This window comes from Spermophilus citellus, assembly GCF_964194105.1.
Source record: "Spermophilus citellus genome assembly, chromosome: 4".
NCBI classification, from domain to species: Eukaryota; Metazoa; Chordata; class Mammalia; order Rodentia; family Sciuridae; genus Spermophilus; species Spermophilus citellus.
Genome location: NC_138185.1, coordinates 138,650,227 through 138,673,397, shown reverse-complemented (window position 1 = coordinate 138,673,397; position 23,171 = coordinate 138,650,227). Strand labels below are relative to the sequence as shown.

At 39.2% G+C, this 23,171-nt stretch overlaps 1 protein-coding gene across 1 annotated transcript in view; it reads left to right on the top strand.

Moving 5' to 3' along the window:
* Positions 1 to 4,776: 4,776 nt before the first annotated feature.
* Positions 4,777 to 23,171, top strand: part of BUB1B (BUB1 mitotic checkpoint serine/threonine kinase B) — a gene marked incomplete at its 3' end in the record, with an annotated part of 65,597 nt that continues 47,202 nt past the window's right edge. Inside the window, exons 1-5 of the mRNA XM_081292530.1 lie at positions 4,777 to 4,955; positions 7,119 to 7,265; positions 12,260 to 12,319; positions 12,981 to 13,125; positions 18,208 to 18,404. Coding sequence (XP_081148656.1) covers positions 4,906 to 4,955; positions 7,119 to 7,265; positions 12,260 to 12,319; positions 12,981 to 13,125; positions 18,208 to 18,404 — 599 coding nt within the window. The 5' untranslated portion in view covers positions 4,777 to 4,905. The remainder of the gene's footprint in view (positions 4,956 to 7,118; positions 7,266 to 12,259; positions 12,320 to 12,980; positions 13,126 to 18,207; positions 18,405 to 23,171) is intronic.

The window sequence follows — 23,171 nt, the reverse complement described above, 5'->3', positions numbered from 1 at the left end:
GCGAGTGGGCTGTTACTTCTTCATTGGCTGAGAGTTCCAGCCACTTCAGGGATTGGAGGTGCACCATTCAAAGTTCACGCCATTCACAGGGATTGGAGGTGATGGTTCCCGCGCCTTCAGTGCGTCATGGACCTGAGCTCCCAGAAGAGAAGTGCTCCGGGCGCCATCTTTCCTGAGCTCATGGAAGAGAAGCACTCTGGGTGCCATCTTTACCAACACCTCTGAATTGCTCTTGAAGGGGCCCCAGTTCAGCTCTTCCAGTGGTCTCCCAATCTTGTTTTGTAAAGGAAGAATGTTGACCAATTTCAGCTGGAAACTAAATCTCCAGGCTGTTTCTTCCCTAAAAAAAAGGACAGTATTTAAGAACAAGGGTCGAGGCACAAACAAGGGTAAAATAGCTTGTCAACTCACTTAATTCTTCTCTGAATCATCTTACTTATATCTGTGGGCAATTTAGCTCCCATATTCAGCCAAATTAAATTGTAATCATTTGGCTCCCTCCCAGCCTGGGGGTGTCTGATCTCTGGCTTTTCCTTGGAAAGGAGAGAGAGGCTGGGATGTTTGCAAGCTTTGGCGCCCTGTGTTTCCAACAGGGGAGCTATGGAACTGACAGGCTGGCTTGGGCCAACAGTGAGATGTGTGCCCAGAGCAGATCCAGCACCGAACATGATCACCTGTGGCAGCTGTCACAGGGAAGACCCTATTGTACATAGAAGCAGAAGAGGTTCATCCCTCCCATCCATAGGCTGTAGTTACCTCCTCAACTCAGGGCTCAGATCTGCAAGAATGCCTCTTGAAGCTGGGCCCCTCAGAATGTCAGAAGCCAACTTTGCACAGTCTATACCAGGCTATGTCTGAGCCAGGGAGCAAGAAAGCCTGCCTGACAGAAATGCAAGGGGATCCTGAACAGGTCCACCCCTCAGGCACTCCATCCTCCTGTCAAACTTCCCACACCGATTGCCTCCTCCAGGAGCCATCCCCACAACCCCTTCAATACAAACAGAGCAGTAAGTGACTGGTTTCTTCAGGCCTCAGAGCTATGGAGTCACATGAACACTAGTAATGAAAATTCCACTAGCTCTTCCACAGGACCTTCAGTCCCAGGGCCACAACTGACACACACAGTGCTTCGTGTGAATTAGAAAGATAAAGCCTCTCTAGGCAGAGGAACATTTGAAGGTCCCCCCCTCTTAATGGAAAAAGCAGGAACAGGTCACCATTTATATCTTTGTCCAGGCAGCCTTGGGTGCAGCAAAATTTATACATCTTTATATGTGGCCCTGAATGAGACCCCTTTCTAACCCTTCTCAAGGGCTCTGAGTGTTTTCCAGAGTATGGGCATTGTGAGTCCTTCCTGTTCCAGCCCCCTTTTTTGATAGTCTCTTCTGGTCCTAGGCACTGCCCCTCTGTCCCCTTTGAGGCCAGTGGAGATCATTTCACCTCTATTGGTACCTGCTATGGGGTGCTAATGTCCTGCCCCAGAGGTGACCTCCTGGTGCTCTCAGAATGGCCAATCCTTGAGATACCATGCCCTTAGCACCTGGGCATGAAGTCAGTACTGCTGGAGGCCACATCATACAGAACTGGTTCCTATGACAGTTGTCTACAGGACTCTCTCCACAGGCAACAAATCCTTGGGACCAGGCCAAAGAAGGTCACTTTCCAAGATGAATATCATGTGGCCTCCCCATTCCAGCTCCCTCCAAACCTATGGCAAACCTCCTACCTTCACCATTCTTCTTCCTCAAAGACAAACAAAATTGCCTGCTGAGGCCCCACCCATCAATGTGTGGGTCACACCTTACCCATGGGAGTACTGGTTGAATCCCTCAATTTAGAGATGAGGTTGCTGGTGCCCTGAGCACTGGACTTGCAACAAGAAGCTGACAGCATCCAAAGCCTACTCTATTCTTCCTCCATGGGTGAATCTCACTGCCACTTTGTTTCTTGTGTAAAACAAGCATAATCACCAAAAGTGGGGAACTCTCTAAAATTCTCCAAGATCTGCTTAGAACACAGTACTAGCTGGGATAATGCTAGGGTAAAACAGACAAATTTTGCACTTCCTAATACCTAGATAACTTATTAACTCTGCATCTTGCCTTGTTTCTCAACAGCCCTGCCATATAATTGCTTATGTTCTCAGCTTGTGGTCTATTCTGACTTTTAGGTTCTCTTCTGCCAGATGCAGAAAAGTTGATAACTGGTTATCTCCCCATTCAGCATGTACATTTGTTACATGTATCAGGGTGAAAATTCTAGGTCAGGCTATTTCCAATACTTTCAGAAGACCATAAAAAGTAGGGTGCTTCTTCAGAAAAGAAGCAGTATATAGTCTAGAAAGGAGTTTCCATTGAACTGGAGAAAGAGAAACCCAGGTCCTTGGAGAGTTCCCTAGTACCCTGTCAGAAACAGCTACTGTGAGATGCAACTAGACAGCAGCAAGCAGCCCCCAGTCCTGGGCCAATGCTTCTTTTAACCCTCTTCTTCCCTTTCTCTTGATAATACAAGTTGGTTTGATTAATTATACTTCCTTCTCATTGGTTCTTCAACCTTAAGACACCTAATCATTGGTAAATTCAACATGTAGATGCTGTTCTGATTAGCCGATCTGCTGCTAGGGTTTAGCCAGCATGGTGATGCTGCTTTTCCAGATTCAGTATCCTTTCTGGTCCTAGGCTCAGGCCCATCATCCCTAATTCTGTCCTCCTTGAGCTTCATCCTATCCCGAAATAGTCCCTCCTCCTTCTGTGGTTGCATAGCAAACAAGCAATCAATCCAAGTGTTCCCTGGAGACCCAGAGGTTTTCATCTCTGGAGTGTTTGGCCTGCTAAAGCTTGATTTTTGTATGATCCATGATAATAAAAGTAGTGAAATCAGCCTTTGTACAATCTAGAATGCACATATCTCCAAAAGACAAAGTGCAAGATCATAGACCAATAGCTAGATCTATCTAAGAGGCACTGATACAGATAGATATAGCTATTTTTTGTACTTTTTTATTGGTGTATTGTAATAATACATAACAGTGGAATCTGATGCTACAAATTTGTACATGCACACAATATAACAATGGTTCCCCAAAATGTCCATGTCCTAATCCACAGAACCAGTAAATCTGTTACCTTATGCGGCAAGGACCTGGCAGATGTGGTTAAGGTCCAGGACCTGAATATGGAAAGGTTGTCCTCTATTATCCCCAGTAAGCCCAATATAATCATATGAGCCCTTATAAAGCAAAGAAATTTTACTGTGTCAGAGAGAGATGTAACAATGAGAGCCTGGCTTTGAAGAAGGAAGAAGGGGGCCATGAGACAGGATGCCAGTAGATGCCTCAAAAAACTGGAAACAAACAAACTGGGCATAGTGGCGCACACCTGTAATCCCAGTGGCTCAAGAGGCTAAAGAAGGAAGATCACAAGTTCAAAGCCAGCCTAAGAAATTTAACGAGGCCCTAAGCAACTTAGTGAGACTCTGGTTCAAAATAAAAAATAAAAAGGGCTGGGGATGTGCTCAGTGGTTAAACACCTCTGAGTTCAATCCTCAGTACCAAAAAACAAACAAACAAAAAACTGGAAACAAATTTTCCCAAAGGGCCTCCAGAAAATAAAAAGTTCTTCCAATACCTTGGTTGGCCCAATGAGACCCATGTCAAATTCTGGATCTATCAAAATATAAGATAATAAATTTGCATCATTTTCAACTATTAAGTTTGTGTTGTTACAGAGGCAATAGGAAGCTACTATATCCTTCCCTTGGAGATTCATGATGCACTTTGGCATATTAAGGGGCCTAGGGAGCTGTTTATTTAACTACACATTTCAGAAACAATTGAATATAAAACACTTACTCCCCTGTAATATCTCTTGGCATCTTAGAACATGATGTGGAAAATACCACACAATAGCATTAACTGTTAATCACATTTCAGTGTGATTTAATTTCTATGTTTCATTATGGTGGTTAAGTGAGAGACACAGGACAGGTAAGTTTTGATGGGCCTGCATAGAGTTCCAAAGAAGTAAGACCTGAGTGGGGAAACTCACCGGACAGTGGTAAATACAGAAGAGGACCTGAGTGGGGAAACTCACCGGACAGTGGTAAATACAGAAGAGGTAGATGTGTACTATAGATATACTTTACCCTCTGCTCTTCTGTCTCTCTTTCTTACCTATTTCTGTTTCCCCTTAACACAATAATCAAGGGATTCATTCTGATTGTGATCTGTTGTACCATAGTTTATGAAACTTCTGCCTAGGCTACAAGAAAGACTGAAATCAAAAGAACAAATGGTACTCTTCCAAGATAGTTTAGAAGAAGTGGTGCAAATTGAGTTGTAGAGGTGACACCTTAGGGGAAGGAAATGTAATGCGAAAACAGTATTAATGTAAGGTTAAAAAAAACCAAAATGAGCCACAGCACCATGAATTACAGAACTAGGCTGCAGCACCTGAGAGTTTGGCCAAATGCATTTACTCAAAGACACTTCCCAAACGCCAAAGAATTCTGGTGCTTAAAGTATCCCTCACTCGGTTCAGAGGTCCACCTTAGAGCTCGGATGCAGAGCTCACCTGCAACAATTTGTAGTGCCTGCTGCACCTGGGCAGCTATGGATCTTGTAAACTACAACTCCCGTTGTGCACTGCGACCACGCGAGCTATATCCGGGATGAACTACAAGTCCCGTAAAGCCTTGGGAGAGAGGCGTGGCCACGTTAGCCGCGCAGGACCGTTAAATTTGAAACTTGGCGGCTAGGAATGAGGACGTGAGGCGGTCGGTTTGTGAGGGAGTTCGGTGAATGCTTTTGTCCTGGAGCACCCCTGGTCCCTTGGGTAGCTCTAGGGGTAGGTTTCTGAAGGAAGCCCAGACGGTTGGCGGTCCTGAGGAAAGATCGAGAGCGAGAGCATGAGCGGGGAACGCCGGATGGCGGCGACGAAGGAGGGGGTAGCTCTTAGGTAGGTATGGGAGAAAAGCTGCTGGGAGCTCTTTCTGCGAGATCCGAGGGTGCCTGGCAGGTGCAGAGGCTCGGCGTTGAAGGACCCACGGAGCCGCCTCCCTGTTGGATTCAACGCAGCGGGTGGCGAAGCTTCGGTCCGAGCACACGTGAGAATCCTTTGGCGTCCAGCTTCAAAGCGAACTAGTCTGTGCCTCCTCAGTCGGGTCCACACAGGAGCTTGCGATTTGTGTGTCTCAGTTTGGCCGTTCGCTAGCTGTTTGCCTCGGACACGTCTTAGATAGGGAAAATGCACATATTAATGCCACCTTACGGGTTCCTGGGAGGACTCAAAAGTATTTGTAAAGTAACTGCTTCCAGATAACTAATACTAGATGTTATCATTTTGCCAATCGCATAGCGATCTAAAAAGCCCTTGCCTGCACATTTGTTGCTTTTCTTTTATAAGAAAATATCAGTTCTAGGCTGGGATTAAGTATGCCTTTACCTTATGGAATTCACAATACCTGGATAAGCGCAACGTCGAGAGTTCTTAACCGAAACAAATGTTTACTGACCACTTACTAGGCACTGCGTGCAACCAGTAAACAAAAGAAATAAAAATCCCAACCCTCAGGAAGCTTAAGTTCTGGGTAGGGATGATGGTGGGCAAGACAGACAAACAAGAGAAATTAAAAATTAGTTGGTGGGTAGTACTAAAAAACAAAACAAAAACAATAAAAAGATAGGGAGTGTTGGGAGTGGGAGTTAGCAAAATTTTTAAAGTAAGTTTGAACCAAGGCCGCCTCCTTGAAGGAAATTTCAACAGTAGTCATGCCTATATCTGGGTGAAGTACAAAGGCCCCAGATGAGGGTTAGGGGAAGAAGCTGCCCTGTACAAAGCCAGTGTCATTGTAGCACAGTAAACCAGGATAGTAGAGAAGGAAATCAACCCCAAGAGGTGAAGATGCAGGAATTTTAAAGGCTTGGGTTTTGCTGTGATTGTAATAGAAAATCACTGGAAGGTTTTTTGTTTGTTTGCTATACTAGGGATTGAACCCAGGGGTGCTCTATCACCCAGCCCTTTTGATTTTTTAATTAGAAAAACAATTTGAGACAGATTTTTCGCTAAATTGCTGAGGCTGGCCTGCAGCTTGATTTCTGATAAGCCTCCCAGGTTGCTGGGATTACAGGTGTGCGTCACAGCACCAGGTTCCTTGGAAGATTTTGAGCTTGGTTTTGACTTGGGTTTAAGTGGAACTCTTTAGCTGCAGTGTTGAATAGACTAAAGGCAGAAAAGATGGAAGCAGGGAAACCAATTAAGACCTTATTGAAATAATCCTGGAAAGAGAAGAGGGTGATTTGAGCAAGACTGAAAACTGGAGATGTTAAGAATTTATTGATTGTTAAGAATTGATTTCTGCATGTATTTTGAACATAGAGACTACAGGATTTAATGATTGACAGCAGTGAGCTGGGCAACAAGGCTGGTACTAATTTTTGGCTTAAGCAACTGGAAAAATGGAATTGCCATTTATTTGAGATGAAGGAAGACTAGGAGGAGCAGGTCTTGGAAAAAGCAGGAAGAGGGAAAGGACAGGCCTAGCTCAGTTTGGGACATTGAGGTAGAATAATCCACTTTTTTTTTTTTTTTTTTTTTTGGTAGTACTGGGGAATGAACTTGGCTTTGTGTGTGCTAGGCAAGCTCTGCCACTGAGCCCACCCTGTCCCCCCCCCCCCCCCCCCCAGGAGTGGGCATTGAACCCAAGGTTTCATTTATGCTAGGCAAGCACTGTACCACTGAGCTACATCACCAGCCCTTTTTTATTTTGAGATAGGGTCTTCCTAAGTTGCTCAGGCTGACTTCAAACTTGTGATCCTCCTGCCTCAGTCACCACTGGAATTACAGGCTAGTGCCATTGTGCCCATATAAACTTTATTCTTGCAATACTATCTATAGAACCCTTGCCAAGTTCCCTCTTCCATTAGGCAATATTACAGCCATAAACTTGGACACCAGGTGACAGGCTCAGAAGCTTAGAAGTGTAACACTATGACACTACTAATGTGCTAGCTCATCATATTCAACCCAAAGATAATGAATACTCACCTATCAGAAAACATAATCTACTGCTATAATAAATCAGTGTTGGTTTCAGACTTAGTTTTGTTTCCTCCTTCTCAGTGAAGCCATGTCCCTGGAAGGAGATGAATGGGAGCTGAGTAAAGAAAATGTACAACCCTTAAGGCAGGGACGAATTATGTCCACTCTTCAGGAAGCTCTGGCACAGCAAGAATCTGCCTGTAACACAACTCTTCAGCAGCAGAAATGGTATGTAAAATGCTTTGGGCTCAATCTGTCATTATTCATCCGTAACTGATACAGGTGTGGATCCATGAAGGATGTCATAAGGAGTATTTTTAAAAATTTGGTGGTTAAAGAATCTGTTCCCCAATAACTTTCTTATTATACAATAGCTCTTGAAAGAGCTTCTCAAGGAAGAACAAGGGGGCTCAGTGGTAGACCGCTGGCCTAGCAGGTGTGAGGCAATGGGTTTAATCCTCAGCACCACATAAAAATAAATAAATAAATAACTGGGGGGGTGCAGATAAGGGCTATAGGATTTCATTTGGTTGTGGATCACCCAAACTCTGTTATCAACAAAAATAAAATTTATATGGGGGCAATGATAAACATAAAGTAAGCAAAATGTTACAAAGTTTCCTATAAGTATTATACCATTCTGGACTCTTAAACAGAATTAATTCATTGATGGTAATCAAAGAGATTGCTTCCTTGGATTCTGAGTAATAATGACTCTACTTTTTTTTTTTTTTTTGTAATATTGGGGATCCAACCCAAGAATTCCAATATGCTAGATAAATTTCCTACCAGTGAGTTCAACCCCCAGCCAGAATCTCCTTTTTTTTTGTACTGGGATTTTGAACCCAGGGATGCTTTACTGCTAAGCCACTTCCCCAACCATTTTTATTTTTTGAGACAGGGGATCACTAAGTTACTTAGGTTTTTTCCCTCAGTTTCCCAGGTGGGCCTTGAACTCGAGAGCCTCCTCAGTCTATAGATTCACTGGAATTACAGGTGTGCACTAGCACACATGGCTTGAATCTGCTATCTTTTTTTTTTTTTTTTAAGAGGAAGTGTCATTTATTTATTTATTTTTGGTACTGGGGATTGAACTCAGGGGTACTCAACCACGAGCCACATCCCCAGCCCTATTTTGTATTTAGAAACAGGATCTCATTGAGTTGCTTAGCGCCTCACCATTGCTGAGGCTTGCTTTGAACTCATGATTCTCCTGTCTCAGCCACCCAAGCTATTGGGATTACAAGTGTGTGTCACCGTGCCCAGCAAATCTGTTATCTTTTATGTGTAACTCATTAGAAAATTTCTCAAGAATGACAAACTCTGGAAAAATAAAAGCTAAAAAATACTCTTACATTAACTCAAAAGACCTATGGTTTTTTCTTTTGTCTACTAATACATGCTTTGATAAATGTGCTTTTTTGTTTGGTTTTTAAAGTTAAACTAGAATATCTGTTTTTACCAGTTCTGCCAACTGGCAAATTAGAATTTTGGGTATAATGTAATGAGCATCCTTATTCATTTCTTTGGTCTTTTTTATTTGTTGGAGTTGGGGTTTTCCCTGTTGGCCAGGATGGCCTTGAACACATTCTCCTGCCTCATTGGCCCTAGTCACAGGGATTATAGGCCACGCATATACCATCTTCCCGGCCTTTCATTGGATCTTTAAAAGCATTATGTTTTATGATTTTTGTTTTAGAAATGGTGGTATTTTATTCTTTGTTCTTCCCTGGTTTCTGTGACATTATCCTAGTTTTTCCGCTTCTCTAATTACTCTCCCTTTTTTCTTGAAGACTTTCAACTGTTTCTCACATAAGTCTCTGTTGTTTGCCCTCTGTATCATTACATATTCATATCTTCTAGGATTGCTTAACTATTGACAATTCTTCCTTGTCTTCTAACTCTCCTTTTGTCTGTCTATAACATAAACAGATGTTCCTTGACTTATGATGGTTTGACTTATGATTCTTCAACTCTATTATGGTGTGAAAACAATATGTGTTCAGTTGAAACCATACTTAGATATTTTCATGGGCTCTGTGTATGCAGTACAACTATATTCCGATGCTGGGCAGCAATAGTGAGCTGCAGCTCCCAGTCACAACCTATACTCTACAGTGCATTGTGTTGCTAAACTATGATGCTTGGTAGATATTTTCAGCTCATGTTTATTGGGGTGTAACACTATTGTAAGTCAAGAATTATTATTGGTAATTAGATAAATGTTTCAGTTAATGTAGGAAGCACTCTCTCTTCTCTCCTTTTCCTTCTCCATTTTGGTTAATAGTATCAAAACTCACATGAATGGTTCAACTCATTGCTCTCATCCTAATTTTATTTAGTTGGTCATTATGGACTGGTGATTCTTTTAATTTGTATTTTTGGGGGCCTTCCGAATGCTAAGCATGTGTTATGTGCTCTAACACTGAACCAGCCCTGGAGATTTCTTTTTTTTTTTTCCTGGTATCAAGGATTGAATTCAGAGGTGCTTTAGCACTAAGCTACATCCCCAGATCTTTTTTATATTTAGAGACAGGGTCTTGCTGAGTTGCTTAGGACCTCACTAAGTTGCTGAGGACTGACTAATATTTATTTTTAGTTTTCGATGGACACAGCATCTTTATTTTTACGTGATGCTGAGGATTGAACCCAGTGCCCCGAGCATGCCAGGCAAGTGCTCTACCGCTTGAGCCACATCCCTAGCCCAGAACAGGTTTTTTGCTTGTTTGTTTTTGTTTTTTAATTTTTTATTCTAATTTGTTATATGACAGCAGAATGCATTATAATTCATATTACACATAAAGAGCACAATTTTTAAATCTCTGGTTGCATACAAAGTATATTCACACCATTCATGTCTTCATACATGTACTTAGGTTAATGATGTCCATCTCATTTCATGAACTCTTGATCCTCCTCTTGCCTCAGCCTCCCAAACCAAGCCACTGGGATTATAGGCTTGCACCACTGTGCCCCACTGGAGATTTCTTTTTTTATGTGGTGCTTTTTTTGTGTGGTGGGATTGAACCGGGGCCTTGTGCATATGAGGCAAGCACTCTACCAACTGAGCTATATATCCCCAGTCCTGGAGATTTCTTTCTTTCTTTCTTTTTTTTTTTTTTTTTTTTTTTTTTTAAGAGAGAGTGAGAGTGAGAGAGAGAGAGAGAGAGAGAGAGAGAGAGAATTTTTAATATTTATTTTTTAGTTCTTGGCGGACACAACATCTTTGTTGGTATGTGGTGCTGAGGATCGAACCCGGGCCGCACGCATGCCAGGCGAGCACGCTACCACTTGAGCCACATCCCCAGCCCTCTTTCTTTCTTTTTTTAAAAATATTTTTATTACTTGTTGATGACATTTTAAAATTTTACTTATTTATTTGTATGTGGTACTGAGAATCGAACCTAGTGCCTTACATGTGCCAGGTAAGCGCTCTACCACTAAGCCACAATCCCAGCCCTCTGGAGATTTCTTTTAAGTATAATGTACATGCAGTGAAATGCTCAGATTTTTATTTATTTATTTATTTGAATTGGGGATTAAACCCAGTGGCATGTACCATTGAGCTACATCTCTAGACAGTATTTGGTGTTATCAGTCTTTCATTTTAGCCATCATAGTGATGTGTAGTATTTCACTATGGCTATACTTTGCATTTCCCTGGTGATTAGTGTTAGTGAGTCTGTTCACCATCTGTTCAGACATTTTGCCCAGTTTTTAAATTATTAATTTTTGAGAGGGTCACTAGAGATTGAACCAAGGGGGGCTTTCCCACTGAGCTACATTTCCAGTCTTTTATATTTTTTTATTTTGAATCAGTGTCTAAGTTGCAGAGGACTGCCTCAAACTTTCTTGCCTCAGCCTCCTGAGTAATGGAGTTCTTTATGTACTCTATATAAGTCCTTTATCAAATATGTGCTGCAGATGTTTTTTCCTAGTTCTAAATTTTCTGTTCATTTTTTAACCACAAAATTTTTAATTTTGATGAAGTTCAATTCGTGTTTTTTATGGGCTAGTGCTTTTTGTGTCCTGTTATGTTTTTCTCCTTCAAAGTCATAATTATTAGCCTTATTTCATTGTCTTGTCTTTTATGTTTAATTGTATGATTCATGCTAAATTTATCCCTGTGTATGGTATATGTTAGAGTAAAAGGTTTTTATCCTGATATGGAAGCTGTCTGGTTGTTATTGAATTGCTTTGGGGACCTTGTCAAAAATCATTTGACTGGGGCTGAGGTTGTGGCTCAGTGGTAGAGCTCTTTGCCTAGCATGTGTGAAGCACTGGGTTTAATCCTCAGCACCACATATAAATAAGTAAGTAAGTAAGTAAGTAAGTAAGTGAATAAATAAATAAATGTATTGTGTTCATTTACAACTAAAAAAATTTTAAAAATCATTTGAGGATTGAGGATATAGCTCGGTGATGGAGTACTTGCCTAGTTATGTACAAGTCCCTGAGTTCAATCCCCAGTACTTGGGGGAAAAAAACACATTGACCACATATGTGTGGGTTGTTTCTGGACTCTGTTATGTTGCATTGATGTTGACTTTGTAGCTTTTGACAAATGTTATTTATGTATGTATGTATCTCTCTATTTATTTATTGCAGCACTGGGGATTGAACCCAGGGATGCTTTCCTACTGTGCTAATCAATAGCCCCCCCCCCTTATTTTATTGAGACTGTACTATCTCACCAAGTTTTAGCCCAGGTAGGTCTCAAACTTGTGCTTCTCCTGCCTCAGTCTCCAAAATCATTGGGATTACAAGTGTAGCTTTTTCTAAACAAATTTTAAAATTATCTTGTTAATTTCTAGTAAAGAGTCTGCTAAGATTTTGCTAGATTTTCTTAAATCCATAGATCACTTTGGGGAATTTCTGATTTGTTTTTTTGTGGTATTGATGATTGAACCCAGGGACTGCTGATTGAACTACTGAACTACACACATCTCCAGCTCTTTTTAAAAATTTTTTTATTATATAGAGATAGGGTCTCACTAAATTGCTGAGACTGGCATGGAGTTTACATTCCTTGTGCCTCAGCCTCCAAAGTCTCTGGGATTAAAGGTGTGTGTCACTGTGCCTGTCATCATCTTTGTTATTTCTATTCTTTCTGTTTAACAAACCCTCGTATTCTAGAACAGTTATCTAGATCATGGAAGCGACACTTGTTAATTGTCTGTTATGTATATTACACGTGTTAACATGTTTTGCTTAAATTTCAGGGCATTTGAATCTGAAATTCGATTTTATGCTGGAAATGACCCTCTGGATGTTTGGGATAGGTGGGTGCTTTTATTTTTAAAAAGGTGACAGAAATATTAGATGAAGTTCTTATGACTATATTTCTAAAATTGGGATGTAAGGAATGGAAAGTGAATAGTCAGAATAGAAAGTGGTATGGGGGCACAGAGACCAAGAATAGTCATAGTGTGTCTTCCTGAGGGTTTTTGTTTATTGGTGATGGGGATAGAACCCAGTACTTCACACATTAGGCAAGTGCTCTACCATTGAGCTACCCTCCCAGTTCCCCTTAATATTGAAGAAATGTACAATTTAGGGTATGCAACTTTGAGCTATACCTTTCTGTCCCTATCCCCAGTATTTCCCAGAAGCACATATTAGGGATACTTGGGGAAATGTAGTCTTAGGATGTGCCTTTGAGGATCTCTCAAGAAACATACCTTCAACATTTTAGATATTTTTGCTTAAAAAAAGTCAAGAATTAGTATTGGAGCCAGAACAAAAGTATACATTCAACTTGAAATATGTTCTTTTCAATGGGGCTGAGGCTGTAGTTCAGTGGCAGTGCACTTGCCTAGCACATGTGAGGCACTGGGTTCAATCCTTATCACCACATTAAAAAAAAGAAACAAAATAAAGGCATGTTGTCCATCTACAACTACAATTTTTTTAAAATGTTCTTTTCCTTTTCTTTCTATTCAGGTATATTAATTGGACAGAACAAAACTATCCTCAAGGTGGGAAGGAGAGTAACATGTCAACATTATTAGAAAGAGCTGTAGAAGCACTACAAGGAGAAAAACGTTATTATAGTGATCCTCGATTTCTCAATCTCTGGCTTAAATTGGTAAGTCTTTCTCAAGGCACTGAGTTTAAAATATTAAACCAAGAGATTGTCTCTAGAGGTTTATAGTATACAAAAACAGTGGTAAAACATGAGCCACTTAGGAGACAGTAAACATTTAACAAATATCTGGTATGTGTTAAATTGGTGCCACTTAAAGATGGACTTAAATATAGCATAATGAGTTTTGTACCCCTGATCACACCTGTCCCCCTTTTTTAGCTGTAGATGGATCTAGCAACATCTATTTTTATTTATTTATCTATTTATGTGGTGCTGAGGATGGAACCCAGTGCTTCACATGTGCTAGGCATGTGCTGTACTACTGAGCCACAACCACAGCCCTGATCACACAACCTTTTAAGACTGATAATAAAGTATGTAGATCTCTCAATGGGTTTGAGTTATTTGCTTGTTTATTCTAAACAAAATTGGGTCATGCAGCTGTACTGGAGAAGGATATGCAGGAAATACTTGAGAGTACAATTGTTTGGGGAAAAGCTTCCTGGGTGATTCTGGTATCCCTTTCTCTCCTTTATGAAAATCGTTACCATTAAAAAAGTGATGTCTTTTGGATTGGGGTTGTGGCTCAGTGACAGAGCGCTTGCTTCACACATGTGAGGCAGTGGGTTCGATCCTCAGGACTACATAAAAATAAACAAAAATATTGTGTCCATGTATCTAAAAAAAAATATTTTAAAAAGTGATGTTTTAGTGTTGTGTTGGTTTTTGGACTTTCGCCTTGTATATTGCTATGGCCAAAAATGTCCACTGACCACATTGTACCATCTCACTTGACATATATTTCTTTTATTTCTAGAATACTCTTGAGTTTGTTTCATGAAAACATTTTTCATAAGATAATGACAATTTTTCTTAGATATTGATTTCTTTGCTTTTATCCTAAAAGAAATTAGGTAAAAGGAAGCAATAAATATTTAGATACTGTAATAAAATATTGGAAACTGATAAAATTTCTGTCTAAAATCTTTTTTTTTTCCTGTGTACTGACGATTGAACCCAAGGGTCTCTTACATGCTAGGCAAGTGCTCTACCTCTGAGCTATATCCTGAGTCTTTTTTATTTTTTTATTTGATATAAGGTCTTACTAAGTTGTCTAGGCTGGCCTTGAACTTGAATTCCTCATACTTTAACCTGCTGAGTGGCTGGAATTACAAGCATGCTTCATGGCATCCAGCTTAAAATATCTCTCTTGAGGAGTATTATTTAAATTTCCAAAATTACAAGTATAGGAAATTAAGTGAATCTTGAAGGCATAATATATCTTGATTTCTGCAGGACATTGACAAGTTGCCTGGTATATACCACTATGCCCAGCTTAAGCTTTATATAGTGACAGGTATCAGGGACTGTATCTTAACTGATAATACTCTGAATTATAACTTACACATATGAGGAAAAAAAATCACTAATTTGGATAAATAAGGAAACCCCATTTACTGAATTACTGCAAAACTAAGCTATGTAATATTGTTTTTTTTTTTTTTTTTTTTTTTTTCAGAGATGTAAGGGGAACATTTCATTTATTCAACATTCTTATTAAACCCTGGACAGGGGCTGAGTGTTTGTTTGTTTTTTTTTTTTTTTGCCTTTGTGGAACCTGGTTTATTGGAGAAGACAGATTTTGAAACATTCATTCTAAGTGTTACAAAAGGAAAAGTACTGAGTCTGTGGGAACACATATTAGTAGGACTTAATTTAGGTTAGATAATCCAGAAAAACTAGACATGAAAGCAGACTTCTTTCTAGCAAAGAATCAGAAATGGCAGTCTCTTTAATGAAAAACTCCTACATTAGAATGTTGAAATTCCTTTTTTCCCCCTGAGGTACTGGGGATCAAACCCAAGGCCTCACACATATAAGGATATCCCCTCCCCTTTTAAACATTTTAGAAATTTTGAGAAAAGGGTCTTGCTAAGTTGTACAGGCTGGCCTGGAACTGCCTCAGCTCCCGAGTAGCTGGGATTATAGGTGTGTACCACCATGCCCAGCTCTTAGTTCTTTTATTTTGAGACAGTTTCTCAGTTTCCCAGGGTGACCTCTAACTTAGAATTCTCCTGCCTTAGCCTCCTGAGTAGCTGAGTTTGTAGGTGTGTACCACTACACCCAGCTTAAAATACCATTTTTATATGAAATTAGAAACTGTCTTTAGTTTCTAATGTTGATAAGAATCTGGTGAAATTAGTATTTTTGTGACTTACTAATTTTTTTTTCTTTTAAAGTGGGGGGGGGAGAGAGAGAGAATGAGAATTTTTAATATTTATTTTTTAGTTCTTGGCGGACACAACATCTTTGTTGGTATGTGGTGCTGAGGATCGAACCCGGGCCGCACGCATGCCAGGCGAGCGCGCTACCGCTTGAGCCACATCCCCAGCCCAGTGACTTACTAAATTTTAGCATTTTAAATTTTAATAATCCTCTTAGAAACTTGTTACTTTACACATAGTTCTAGGAATTTATCCTAAGGGACTAAAGTCAAAAGTGAAAGGTTGTCTTTATGAAGATATTTTAGAATTATTTATAATTGGGCAAAAGTTGTTGAAATATCCAGTAATAGTGAATAATTAAATTATGGAGTGTCTTCTAAATGGAACCCTATGCATTCATTTAAAAATAATTTAGAAGAGGTGGGCATGGTGTCATATACTTATAATCCCAGCGATTTGGAGGCTGAGACAAGAGAATCACAATTCAAGGCCAGTCTAAGCAACTTAGTAAGACCATGTCTCAAAATAAAAAATAAAAAGATCTGGGGAAATGCATCAGTGGTAAAGCACCCCTGGCTTAGATCCCCAGTACCTAAAATAATAATAACAACAACAATAGAGAATAAACAACATCATGGGAAAATTAATGATGAAAGAATATTCTGCTATGTATACTTTAACTGCTTGGTGTAGAGTATAAAAGTAGAGGTTTTTACTTGTTTATAATTGTTTTGGTATTGTGTACTAGACCCAGCTGCCCAGATAACCCTTCAGAACCAAAGGACTTCCTTCCCCAACTGCTGGGAGTGCTGTTGGCTGACTATTCACAGCTGTTAGCTCTCTTTTGGAATTTCCCCTAATGAAGAGCCCTGCCTCACCCCAGGTCATGCCCACTCACTGGGGCCTATAACCCTGGACTGCTCCATGTAGAGATACAAAGACTTGATCTCCCCATCCCAACTGGAGAAAACCCTGTAGAGCCATCCTAACTCCAGACTTAACTCCTCATGTGGTCAACCTGTCTGCTTTGCAGCCCAGTACCTTCTGTATCCTCACTTCTTCCTAGATGTTGATCCCAACCACATTACTCTGTAAGCATGCTTACATGCCAACCTCCATTTCAGTGTCTGCTTTTAGGAAATCCGGACTTGCAATAGTGTTTCTGTTCTTTTCTGGTAGTGTATACTCAAACTATGACTTAGGAAACTATTTTGTGATTGCTTAGTGTACTGACAAATTGTGTCTATATGACATCAGGCAAATAGACTATTCTGAATGTAAATTTGCTATTGTAAATATTGTTTATGTTAAGTGATATTGAACTTATTGCCAAAAAAGTTCAGATTTAAAAAAAAAAAAGAGGGGCTGGGGATGTGGCTCAGGCGGTAGCGTGCTTGCCTGGCATGCGTGCGGCCCGGGTTCAATCCTCAGCACCACATGCAAACAACGATGTTGTGTACGCCAATAACTAAAAAATAAATATTAAAAAAAACTCTCTCTCTCTCTCTCTCTCTCTCTCTCCTTTCACTCTCTCTTTAAAAAAAAAAAAAAAAAAAAAGAATGACTGGGCACAATGGTGCATGCCTGTAATCCTAGTGGTTTGGGAGGATGATACAGGAGAATCATGAGTTCAAAGCCAGCCTCAGCAACTGTGAGGTGCTAAGCAACAGTGCTAAGACCCTGTCTCTAAATAAAATACAAAATAGGGCTGGGGATGTGGCTCAGTGGTCAAGTGTCTCTGAGTTCAATCCCCATCCCCCACAAAAAAAAGAATGGTACAGTGTTAGTGGAATGAAATAAGATTTTATTATGATCAAAACTATAAAATGATCATGTTAAAATGAAATATAAAAATGTTGGAGTTTTTATTTTTCTTCTTTGCTACTAGAATTGTATCTGCATGTACAAAGTTATGTTTTTTTTCCTTTTGGTGGTACTGAATTTGAATCCAGGACTTCACTAGGCAAGTGCTCCACCACTGAGCTGCATCCCTAGACTGTTATTTTATTTTGAGATAGTCTAAGTTGCCTGTACTGGTCTGAAACTTGGTATCCTCATGCGTCAGCCTCTCAAGTAACTTGGATGATAGGTGTGGGCCACCTAACCTGACATAAAGTACCTTCTTAAATGCAGATTTGACCAAATCATTAATTCCTTTGCTTATAAGCTTTTGGTCTTTTTTTTTAGTTGTAGTTGAACACAATACATTTATTTTAATTTATTTATTTTTATGTGGTGCTGAGGATCAAACCCAGGGCCTCACACTTGCTAGGCAAGCACTCTCCTGCTGAGCCAAAACCCCAGCTCAGTCTTTCTTTTTTTGTATTGGGGATTGAACCTAGATATGCTTTACCACTGAGCCATATTCCATGTCATTTTTATTTTATTTTTTAATATATATTTTTTATTTGTAGATGGATACAATATTTTATTTTTTAATTTTTATGTGGTGCTGAGGATCGAACCCAGTGCCTCATGTGTGCAAGGCAAGTGCTCTACCACTGAGCCACAACCCCAGCCCTCCTTTTAATTTTTTATTTTGAGACAGGGTCTCACTAAGTTGCTGAGGCTGGCTTTGAACTTGTGATCCTCCTGCCTCGGCTTCCCGAATCACCATGCACAGCCTAAATATCACTGCTTCTTAAAGTCTTTCCTCCCCATTCCTTTTTCTTACAAATGAATTTCTTTCTTTCTTCTCTTTTGGGGCCTTCAAGTATGGTCCTTACCAAATTTATATTGTAGTAAATGTATTTCTTCAATGCGGGAATTCACACAGTATTTTCAGTGGTTGGCGCGTAATAGGCATTTCATAAATGGAAGAAATTGGTTAACTGTTAACACTTTTAATTTGTTTCAGGGGCATTTATGCAATGAGCCTTTGGATGTGTATAGTTATTTGCACAACCAAGGGATTGGCATTTCGCTTGCTCAGTTCTACATTTCATGGGCTGAAGAATATGAAGCTAGAGAAAACTTTAAGAAAGCAGATGCAATATTCCAGGAAGGGATTCAACAGAAGGCTGAACCACTAGAAAGATTGCAGTCCCAACATAGGTAAAGTGCTTTTCTGCAGCTTGTCTTAACTCTTTTTTAAATTAAGAAATAAATGGTCTTTTTGCTTCTGAATAAAATGCTTCCTGATGTATTGGCAAGTTAAATTTACTTAGCTACTATTCATTTTTTTTAGACATTTTTTTTTACAGTAAAATCCATTCTTTGGTATATGGTTTTATGAGTTTTCACAAATGAATATACATTTAACTGTCACCACAATTAAGATATAGAATAGGGGCTGGGGTTGTGGCTCAGTGGTAGGGCGCTTGCCTCACGTGTTCGAGACTCTGAGCTCAATCCTCAGCACCACATAAAAATAAATAAGTGAAATAAAGGTCCAACTACACTAAAAAATAAAAAAAAATATTTTAAAAAAGGATATAGAATAGTTCCATACCCCCTAAGAGAATTCCCTGATGCTCTTCCTTTGTAGTTGTTAATACCTAATCTTAACCTGAATACTAGCAAACACTTATCTATTCTCCAGCCCTATAGTTTTGCTGTTTCTAGAATGTCATATAAATGGAGTCATATAGTATGTAGATTTGAGTCTCTCTTCTTTGATTTATAATAATGCTTTTGTGTTGTAAAGTTTCCTTATATATTCTAAATGCAAACCTTTTGTCAGACATGTTTTGATTTATAAATATTTTCTTCCAGCTGTAGTCTTGCCTGTTTATTCTTTTAACTCTTAAAGAATAAAAGTGTGTAATTTCTTTTTTTTTTTTTTTGTACTGGGGATCGAACCCAGGAGCACTTAACCACTGACTCACAAACCCAGCCCCTTTTATATTTTATTTAGAGACAGGATCTCCCTAAATTGCTTAGGGCCTCTCTAAGTTGCTGAGGCTGGCTTTGAACTCAGTCTTCTTGCCTCAGTCCTCCTGAACCACAGGGATTATAGGTGTGTGCCACCATGTCTGGAGTTTTAGATTCACCTTTCTGGAATTTTTATTAGGATTGCACATAAACATATTTTTTTCACTTTATTTAGGTATGATTTCTTTTAGTGAACTTTAGAAGATTTTTTTTTTTCTAATCTTTAAAGAATTGGTCTATTTCATCTAAGTTCTTGAGTTTGTGGGCACAGAGTTGTTTATAATATTACTTTATTATCCTTTAAATGTCTACCAGGTGATGTAATATTCTCTTTCATTCCTGATAGTGGTAATTTGTATCTTCTCTTTTTTCTCACTCCAATAGAAGTTTATCAATTTTATTGATTGTGTCTCAGAACCTGCTTCTGGGATCACTGTTTTTCTCATTCTGATTTTCTGTTCTTTCTTCTTGCTTGGTACAACTATTTCTTCTTTTTCTATTTTCAGGTAAAAGCTTAGATCATTGATTCTAATCCTTCTTTTCTCATAAAAGCCTTTAATATGCTCTAAATTTCCCTCAGCTGCATCTCACGAGTTTTAATATGTCATGTTTTCATTTTCACTCAAAAGATTTTCTAATTTCTTTTGTGTCTCCTTTTTAACTTATGGTTTATTTAGAAATGTTATTTAATTAGGAAATGTTTTGGGGGTTTTCAGATAGCTCCCTGTTATTGATTTCTAGTTTAATTCCATTCTGATCAGAGAACGTAATTTGTATGATTTTAATTCTTTTAAATTTGTTATGAACAAGACAGGGATGCCCTCTATCACCACTTCTATTCAATTTAGTTCTTGAAATACTAGCCAGAGCAATTAGACAGACAAAAGAAATTAAAGGCATAAAAATAGGAAAAGAAGAACTTAAATTATCGCTATTTGCAGATGACATGATAATATATTTAACACACCCAAAAGGGTCTACAAAGAAACTGCTAGAGTTAATAAATGAATTCAGCAAAGTGGCAGGATATAAAATCAACACGCATAAATCAAAGGCATTCCTGTATATCAGCAACAAAACTTCTGAAATGGAAATGAGGAAAACCACTCCACTCACAATATCCTCAAAGAAAATAAGATACTTGGGAGTCAACCTAACAAAAGAGGTGAAAGATTTATACAATGAAAACTACAGAACCCTAAAGAGAGAGATAGAAGAAGACCTCAGAAGATGGAAAAATGTACCCTGTTCATGGATAGGCAGAACTAACATCGTCAAAATGGCGATATTACCCGAAGTTCTTTACAGTTTTAATGAGATGCCAATCAAAATCCCAACGGCATTTCTTGTAGAAATAGATAAAGCAATCATGAAATTCATATGGAAAAACAAAAGACCCAGAATAGCAAAAGCAGTTCTAAGCAGGAAGTGTGAATCAGGCGGTATAGCGATACCAGAGTTCAAACTGTACTACAAAGCAATAGTAACAAAAACAGCATGGTACTGGTACCAAAACAGGCGGGTGGACCAATGGTGCAGAATAGAGGACACAGAAACCAATCCACAAAATTACAACTTTCTTACATTTGATAAAGGGGCTAAAAACATGCAATGGAGGAAGGATAGCATCTTCAACAAATGGTGCTGGGAAAATTGGAAATCCATATGCAACAAAATGAAACTGAATCCCTTTCTCTCGCCATGCACAAAAGTTAACTCAAAATGGATCAAGGAGCTAGATATCAAATCAGAGACACTGCGTCTGATAGAAGAAAAAGTTGGCTACGATCTACATACTGTGGGGTTGGGCTCCAAATTCCTTAATAGGACGCCCATAGCACAAGAGTTAATAACAAGAATCAACAAATGGGACTTACTTAAATTAAAAAGTTTTTTCTCAGCAAGAGAAACAATAAGAGAGGTAAATAGGGAGCCTACATCCTGGGAACAAATTTTTACCCCTCACACTTCAGATAGAGCCCTAATATCCAGAATATACAAAGAACTAAAAAAATTAAACAATAAGATAACAAATAACCCAATCAACAAATGGGCCAAGGACCTGAACAGACACTTCTCAGAGGAGGATATACAATCAATCAACAAGTACATGAAAAAACGCTCACCATCTCTAGCATTCAGAGAAATGCAAATCAAAACCACCCTAAGATACCATCTCACTCCAGTAAGATTGGCAGCCATTATGAAGTCAAACAACAATAAGTGTTGGCGAGGATGTGGGGAAAAGGGTACACTTGTACACTGCTGGTGGGACTGCAAATTGGTGAGGCCAATTTGGAAAGCAGTATGGAGATTCCTGGGAAAGCTGGGAATGGATCCACCATTTGACCCAGCTATTGCCCTTCTCGGACTATTCCCTGAGGATCTTAAAAGAGCGTACTATAGGGATACTGCCACATCAATGATCATAGCGGCACAATTCACAATAGCTAGACTGTGGAACCAACCTAGATGCCCTTCAATAGATGAATGGATAAAAAAAATGTGGCATCTATACACAATGGAGTATTACGCAGCACTAAAAAATGACAAAATCAGAATTTGCAGGGAAATGGATGGCATTAGAGCAGAATATGCTAAGCGAAGCTAGCCAATCCTTAAAAAACAAATGCCAAATGTCTTCTTTGATATAAAGAGAGCAACTAAGAACAGAACAGGGAGGAAGAGCATGAGGAAAAGATTAACATTAAACAAAGACGAGTGGGGGGAGAGAAAGGGAGAGAGAAGGGAAAGCATATGGAAATGGTAGGAGACCCTCAATGTTACACAAAATTACATATAAGAGGTTGTGAGGGGAAAGGGGGAGGGAAACGAGAGAATTGAATAACAGCCGAGGAGGTAGAGAGGGAAGAGGGGAGGGGAGGGGAGGGGGGATAGTAGGGGATAGGAAAGGTAGCAGAATACAAGTCACTAATATGCCATTATGTAAAAATGAGAGTGTGTAACCGATGTGATTCTGCAATTTGTATTTGGGGTAAAAATGGGAGTTCATAACCCAATTGAGTCAAATGTATGAAAGATGATATATCATGAGCTTTGTAATCTTTTGAACAACCAATAAAAAATAAATAAATAAAAAATAAAAAACAATAAATTTGTTATGGTTTATTTCATCATCTAGGATATGGTCTATCTTGGTGAATGTTCCATATACATTCAAAAAAATGTTTTGTAAATGTTATTTAAGTCAAGTTGATTGGTGATCTGATCTGACCTTTTGTATCTTTGCTGATTTTTCTCTTTACTTGTTCTAACAATTACAGGGAGGAGTTTTTATTGTTGTTGTTGTTTTTTTTTTTTTGGTACTGGGGATTGAACCCCTGGGTGCTTTACCACTGAGCCACATCCCCAGCCCTTTTTACTTTTTGAGACCTGGTCTTGCTAAATTGCTTAGAACCTTACTAAATTGCTGACACTGGCCTGGAACTTGTGGTCCTCCTGCCTGAGCCTCCCAATCCCTATGATGACCAGCATGCTCCTGGCCTTGGAGGACTTTTAAAGTCTCTTTAATTGTGATTTTTGCCTTTTTTCTTCTTTCAGTCCTATTAACTCTGCTTAATATAATGTGAAGTTATATTGTTAAGTACATACACATTTAGAATTGGCCCTTTTCCCATTATATAATGATGCCTTTATCCCTGATTGTACTCCTTTATTCTGAAGTCTACTTGGTCTGGTATTTATTACAGCCATTCCAAAGCTGGGTGTAACTCAGTGGTATTGTGCTTAGCTGTATAAGGCCATGGACTCAAATCTCCAAAACCAAAATAAAAAACAAAGCCATTCCACCTTTCTTTTTGTTTGCATGATATATATTTTTCTTTCTAGTTTTTCGAAAGCTTTAGAGTTGTGCAGCCACAACTAGATTTTTAGAACTTTTCTCTGTGTGGCCGGGGGTGCTAGGGCTCAAACCCAGGGCCTTCATCA